Source organism: Lutra lutra, chromosome 4 (genome assembly GCF_902655055.1).
Source record: "Lutra lutra chromosome 4, mLutLut1.2, whole genome shotgun sequence".
NCBI classification, from domain to species: domain Eukaryota; kingdom Metazoa; phylum Chordata; class Mammalia; order Carnivora; family Mustelidae; genus Lutra; species Lutra lutra.
In genome coordinates this window covers 80,000,373-80,007,671 of record NC_062281.1, presented here as the reverse complement: position 1 = coordinate 80,007,671, position 7,299 = coordinate 80,000,373, and the positions used below count along the sequence as shown (strand labels likewise).

Sequence of the window (7,299 nt, the reverse complement as noted above, 5' to 3'; positions counted from 1 at the left end):
CCCCCAGAGGCTTCTTCCAAGGCACTTTCACTCTCCTCAGTATCTTAGGACCTCTCCCCTAAAAATGCTTCATAAAGGACAAAAAATGCACTTTATTTGGACTTCGCCTGCTTTTGTGGGAAAGAAAAATTTTTGAGGGAAGTAGGATAGAATCCTGTGTTTTAATTTGCTGCTCTCCCAAAGGGAAGGTGGAGGAAGAAAATAGGAACTGAAGAGAACTCATATTGAGTTAATTTCACTCTGTCCTCAAAGGTGAGTGGCCTAGGATGAGTTCCCCTTTTTCTAGACAAAGAACTCTGGCTCTGTGAGGTAGGAACATTGCAGTCCAAATCTGCCCCACCCATATCTGCCCCTGCTTTGCCTCGCTTGGCCACACTGCTACCACTGCCGGGTAATTCTCTTACCAGGAAAATCAGAAATGCGTGTCTGAGAATCAGTGTAGTGTGTTGAACAACCTGAACGTTTTACGAAATATGCACTATAGAATGGGAGCCTCAACTGCATTGCTCTATTAAAAGAGACCACCACCAATATCTTTGCTTTGTTTCTCCTAAATTTAATTCTTAACAGGAGAGGTTTTTTTTTATTATTATTATTAATTCAAGTGGAGTGACGTTCATATGGAAGGGAAAAAAGGTTTATGAGTAATGCGGTTCTCTGTCCCACCGCAGGGGTGGGGTGGGGGTGGTGCGGGAGGCGGTTGGGTCAGTGCAGAGCCCTTGCGGCTGCGCCATCCCTAAGCTTCCAGGCGCGCAGGCTGAACGGGTGGAGACGCGAGCTGGCGCCTGGGGCAGAAGCAGTGAAGGGGACTTTCGGCTGGCTGCTGCCACAGCGGTCACCGCAGCCGGCGGCCTCCTCTCCTGACCCTCCAGAAAAGGAGCCCCTTCCTTGAGCTCCTGAGTGAGATAGAGGTTGCTACTGAACTTGCTACTAAGGAGGTAGCACAGAACCTAGGAGACCCGTGTCGGCCAGGGGCGTCTTAAAGAAGAAGAGACGGGTTTGTATTTTTCCTATAAAGGGTAAGGACTCTTTACTCTGTAGGACTTTGTTCGATGTATTCAACTGGTTAGAATAAGATTTCAACAGGTAGCAGAGAACCATCACATGGGGGCAGATTTGGGGCGCCGCGCCACCCCTCCTTTCCCCTCCCCTCTCCTCGGAACCGCACCTCTCGGTATAGTCGCACGTCGATCATCATAACCCGTGCTTTCAATTCCGTTTTGCAGCCCGGGAGTCCGCGGCGACTGTGGGCTAAAAGGACTGCCAGGAACGAGCCTCCCCCGGGGAAGCGGCAGAAGGACTTGGAGCGCAGGTCCGCGCAGACGCGGGCTGGGGGAACTGCAGCGCCTCGCCGGGCATTGGTGGAGGAAACGGGGTCGCCGGCCCCTCTGCCCTGGCCGGCATGCACAACGCGTCATTTTCGGAGCTGGGGCCAGCCAACACGTCGTGCTTGAGCCCTGCGCTGGGCTGCCCCAACGCATCGAGCCCGCCGCCGCTGCCGCCACTGCCTCAGCCGCTGGCGGTGGCGGTGCCCGTCGTCTACGCGGTTATCTGTGCGGTGGGGCTGGCAGGCAACTCGGCAGTGCTGTACGTGCTGCTGCGGGCGCCCCGCATGAAGACCGTCACCAACCTGTTTATCCTCAACCTGGCCATCGCCGACGAGCTCTTCACGCTCGTGCTGCCCATCAACATCGCTGACTTCCTGCTGCAGCAGTGGCCCTTTGGGGAGCTCATGTGCAAGCTCATCGTGGCCATCGACCAGTACAACACGTTCTCCAGCCTCTACTTCCTCACGGTCATGAGCGCCGACCGCTACCTGGTAGTGCTGGCCACCGCCGAGTCACGCCGGGTGGCTGGCCGCACGTATAGTGCCGCGCGCGCAGTGAGCCTGGCCGTGTGGGGACTCGTGACGCTGGTCGTGATGCCCTTCGCGGTCTTCGCCCGACTCGACGACGAGCAGGGCCGGCGCCAGTGCGTGCTGGTCTTCCCGCAGCCAGAGGCCTTCTGGTGGCGGGCGAGCCGCCTCTATACGCTTGTGCTCGGCTTCGCCATCCCCGTGTCCACCATCTGCGTTTTCTACAGCATCCTGCTGTGCCGACTGCGCGCCATACGGCTGGACAGCCAAGCCAAGGCTCTGGATCGCGCTAAGAAGCGGGTGACTCTATTGGTGGTGGCTATCCTGGCCGTGTGCCTCCTCTGCTGGACTCCCTACCACCTGAGCACCGTGGTGGCGCTCACTACTGACCTCCCTCAGACGCCTCTTGTCATCGCGCTCTCCTACTTCATCACCAGCTTGAGTTACGCCAACAGCTGCCTCAACCCCTTTCTTTATGCCTTCCTGGACGACAGCTTCCGTAGGAGCCTTCGCCAGCTGCTGGCCTGCCGGGCTGCCGCTTAACCCTCCTCCCCACACCCTTTCGCGCGCCCTGCGCCCCAGTCCTGGCTGCTCCAGCTCCGGCCGGTGCAGAGGGAGCAGGCGCCCGCGGCTCTCGGGAGGCCTTCCTGAGCTGTAGGCTCCTGCCCCCGACCCCGAAAACTTGCTAAAGATCCAGATTCTTGGGCTCCGGCTCAAACAGGGAATCCGACGCACTAGGGCTGCTCCCTCAGTTTGAATATACGAAACCCTCCAGATAATGCAGGACCACGCTAAGTATGAGAACTGTTGAGAACGAGAACGCAAGCGGAGCTCTCCCTAATGCCAAAGGGCACCGAGTTGACCCCCGAATTTGACAGGGAGGTCGGGAAGGGAGGAAGAGGGCGGCAGTGATGCTAGGAGCCCTCTGCCCCTTCCCCCTTTCTCCACCCGCCCAGGGCGTTCTCAACTCAGGCCCTAGGTGGAGCACTCGGCGCTATCCCTGGATACAGGGAGGCGGAGGCGGAGGTGGGGATGGGGGCTAGAAGAGTCCCGAGGATGCCGGGGGAGCCCCTAGGAGTCGGCTCCGCGCTCGCCCTGCACCCTTGCTACTTCGTTTTACGGCAGCGACTGCCTGCGCTTTTGCTCAAAACCCGTGAGCAGCCTGGCCAGGACCTTTAGCACTTCTTCGCTTGCCCTAATAGCTGGGGAAAAGGTCAAGTCTCCTGTGTTCGGCGCCCACCGCTCTGAGGAGCGGGGGTCTCGTGGAGCGTGCGGGTGTATGTGCGTGCGTGTGTGTGTAGAGGAGGCGTGGGATTGGGTAAAGGAGGTTGGAGCTTGGCTGTAACTACCTACAATGGTGATGAGAACTGTGATAATTCCCTCTTCCCGTTTTAGCTCCTCTTATTTCTGCGTTTCCTTTTTTCCCTACTCCTACTCTTTCTCGAAAACGCTCCATGACTCTCAGACTTTGGGGGAACCTGGCTCGCCCTGCTCTGAGAGGCCCCGAGCCGCGAGGCTCCCAGGAGCGCTGTTGTGGCGCCCCCTTGCGGGGCCTGCTGTTCCGCGCCGTGCGCCTGAGAATAGAACTCCGCACCTACTAAAAAGGCAATTTGCACCTCTGGGTTACCTATCTTCTCTGCTTTCCACAATTGAGTCCAGTACTGCTACGTCCCTTTGCCCCAGGCGACCTTTCATACTACTTGGACCAGTTCGTTGCAATTCTTTGTGCGAACGTTATTTTTCAGGACTGAGTTTATAAATACATATGTCCTAATCTCACAAATTTCTGAGGACAAAATGAGATTAAAAAGTGAAATGTGTATCCGTTCCTTCGATCCCTTTCTCCTCATATTATTCATCCCTTTTGCTTGAGGGAGAACCAGGAGGCTGAAATGACTGACATCTTCATATTTTTCTCTATTGGATTCCTTTCCACAGGGAGCTATCAATTACATATGCTTTATTCCTTAGTGCTAGTCAGGTGAACCTGGTAAATAATCTAGTACTGTAATCACGAGGGAGCCCGGCCAGCACCCTGTCTTTATTTTTATCTTCTCTTATGGAAGACAAAAATGGATTAAGAGAGGACAGAGGCTTAGATTTACCCAACCATTTGCAGTTTACACCTCAGACATGAGGGCAGAGGCTTAACCAAACTATAGCCCTTGATTACAATGTTTCAAAGGGATAGTTTTTCTCTGGGATTAATTCCAAACAAGAATGAAAATTTATAGAAATACTTGTTTCTTATAGTGCAGTGTTAGGTGTGAAAAAGAGTGAGTGTTCCTGCAGGTGTAGCTTGCTTTGTTTGATGGGCATGACTCAATTTATCAATTATTTAGCTACAAAATACCTTGTAAAAGTATATGGAAGGGAAAAAAATCTCTTTTGGGTGGGAGAAAGTAAGCTCCCTTTCTAATTTTAGTGAATGGCAATTTATTCCTTGGCCCTCAGAGTTATTAGAAACAGTAATTCATAGCTATCAGTTTAAAAAACATAAATTTAGAAACCCACTCCAGTAACCAATAGTAGTAAGTTGTCCAAAATACAGTTTTGTTTGTTCTTGTATGTCTCCATTGCATTTTGAATGATGTACTTTTGAGCAATCCTTTGCTGGTGGGCTTCAGATCTCTTGGAATTTATTGCAGTATCTTTCATATTTCTTGGAAATATTTTATTGATTTTCTTTATTACTCACAAAATTCTTTTATGAATCCTCAGTACTTTTTTTTTTTAATTCAAATTTTAAGTTTAGAGTAACTTCTACATCTAACGTGATGGACAAAGAGTCAAGTGGATATTTGGCCACAAACACATCCAGTTGCAGTCATGTGGATTTGAAACCTCACCTGTTTTCATCAACCCAGGAGCTGTAGTTTGACATTCTTTGGACACAGAGTGGGAGAGAGCTGAGTAATTCATCTGTCTCCTGTGTCATCCCAACCACAGATTCACCTGGGGCTGTCTCAGAATCTTGGAGAGGACTATTGGAAAAGATGGACTGACATCACTGTGTTGGCCACAGCAAGTTATGGGTAGGGGTCCTAGTACAGTATGCGGGGGATTAAATAGAACTCGGTTCAGTTTCACCTTGGCTTTCCAAGTCATTGGATAAATCGTTGTGTCATTATTTCTAGTTTGTTGCCTTCATATTAGCATATAGAAAACCCAAACTGTATGTCTCAGACTTGCTTTTTACGTCTTAGGTACTAAGTAGAATAAATACACAAACAGCCATGTACAAATAGATTTTACTTATATCATTCTATTGAAAAGGTCTTAACTCTGTGTTGAATTCTTGCGGTCTTCATGTAAACTGTTGTTTGATTATACAATTTCTGATGTTTAAAAATGTCTATTTGGTTTTAGTTAGTTTAGTAAACTTATGTAATGTGTGTGTTTAAGCTTTTGCTTGAAAAATACAAAAATGCTATTAGTCCACACTGAGAGAAGCTCAGTTTAAAATAAAAAATGAAATATTCTGAAAAAATAGTTGAAGTATTCTGTGTGATAAGTGAATATTCTATTGCTTGAGAATATGGAATCCATAATTTAGTCACCTTAGTGCCTTTGAGGAAAAGTTATCTAATGGGTAAGTAGTGAATAAATAGAAGTATTTGACAGGGCAAGATTAAGAATGAACACCCCCCCTTTATTTTAGTTGATTGTGAAAATGACGTCTAATTGCTGATTAGCACAAAAGCTCTGTGACATATGACGGGCAAAAAAAGCATGATAAGCTTTTGTCAAATAATCACAAACCTTGTTTATTTAATATTTGAACAACTTATATAGAGAATGAGATGGGAGAGAAATTGCTTATGTTATTGGCACACATTTTTCTATTTTAGTTAACAGTGAGCACAGACATGGCTCTCATGTGTGTAAGGTGAAGGGGCTAACCAGAAAATCCCTCGAATTCAGAGAAAGCTTTCCGGGTGCCTCAGTTAGTTGACTTTTTGGCTTTGGCTCAAGTCATGATCCTGGAGTCCTGGGATCGAGCCCCTCATGGGGTTTCCAGGTAGGAAGAAAGCCTGCTTCTCCCTCTCCCTCTGCGTGCTGCTTCCCCTGCTTGTTCTCTCTCCCTTCCTCTGTCCAATAAATAAATAAATAAATAAATAAATAACAAATAAATATCTAAAGAGAGAGAGAGAGAAGGAAAGAAACCTCCCTTCCTTCAGCAACATGCCTGAAAAACAACAAACAATATCCCACCACCATGGATGGCACTTATCTATGCTTATCCAGATTAAGGAAGGAATCAGAGAATGCTTCACATAGTGGTCCTTTACTAGGATAACTTTGGGTCTGACATTTTAGTTCCATTTTATATAGATGAAAAGTGACATACAAGGAGCTGGGTCCATTTGGCCAGGCACAAAGACTAATCAAGACCAATCAGAGCCATCTGTTTCCTTTTCTAGGAATTGTCTCATCCTATTCCAACAGAGATGAAATTGATTGTCATGTGTAATTCAGAATTATTAGACCATGGAACACACTGAGGTCTTTGAAATATTTAATGGCTTAAACAAGATATACCTACTATTTCATCATGTCATACAAAGGGAGGATAAGGGATAAGATTAACTAATAGAACTTCAATCCTAATTCAGAATCTTGAAGGTGCATGGTGTGCATGATGTTGTTAAAGGTTATATAAGAATAAAAATTTCTGGACCAGGACTGGCTGCATTCTCCCTTCAACTGATTGTAATGTGCATACTTTATATATATGGAGTTGTGCTCTAGGATGCACCATTTATGAAAGATAGAACGTTAATGGGACTTCTGTTTATATAGAATGGAGTTTTGCAATGGATGACACTGTCCTTCAGTTTAGTGCGAGGTACATTTATTTATTTATATCATATAAGGTTACACGAAGATATATCACATCAATTTAAAAAAATGGGGGAAGGGAACAAAAGTTAAAATGACATCTTTGAGAAACTGTTAAAATGGATGAACTGTGTGCTTCCCACAATCCAGAACAGGATTTCTCTTTTGACAAATACCTACTGGCAGCAAGAGGAGTTTGCATTCCCAGCAAATGCCTCAAATGCCATCTTTGACTAGCTGTCCCATTACGCCATGGCCTGGGGAGTCAGCTCAGCATCTTTTTGTGCACAAAGCATCTTTTTTTTTTTCTCTAAGAAAGACGAGGTGATCAGCGGAGGTGTCCCAGTTGTTTTTTTTTTTTTTAAATTCAAATATAATTAACATACAGTGTTATATTAGTTTCAGGTGTACAATATAATGATTCAACAATTCTATACATTACTCAGTTCTCATCATCCTAAGTGTACTCTTTAATCCCCTTTACCTATTTCCCCCATCCCCCTACGCAGTCCCCTCTGGCAACCAACAGTTCTCTGTATTTAAGAGTCTGGTTTTTTTGTTTGCTTCTTTTATCTTTGTTTCCTTTGTTTCCCAATTTCTAC

The 7,299-nt window shown here is 47.0% G+C and overlaps 1 protein-coding gene across 1 annotated transcript; it reads left to right on the top strand.

The window, feature by feature from the left end:
- The first annotated feature begins 773 nt into the window (after positions 1-773).
- Positions 774-4,475, top strand: NPBWR1 (neuropeptides B and W receptor 1). The gene is made up of 2 exons (XM_047726808.1): positions 774-1,019; positions 1,227-4,475. The coding sequence occupies exon 2, from the start codon at positions 1,403-1,405 to the stop codon at positions 2,396-2,398; it is 996 nt and encodes a 331-aa protein (XP_047582764.1). The 5' UTR covers positions 774-1,019; positions 1,227-1,402; the 3' UTR covers positions 2,399-4,475.
- The last annotated feature ends 2,824 nt before the right edge of the window (positions 4,476-7,299 follow it).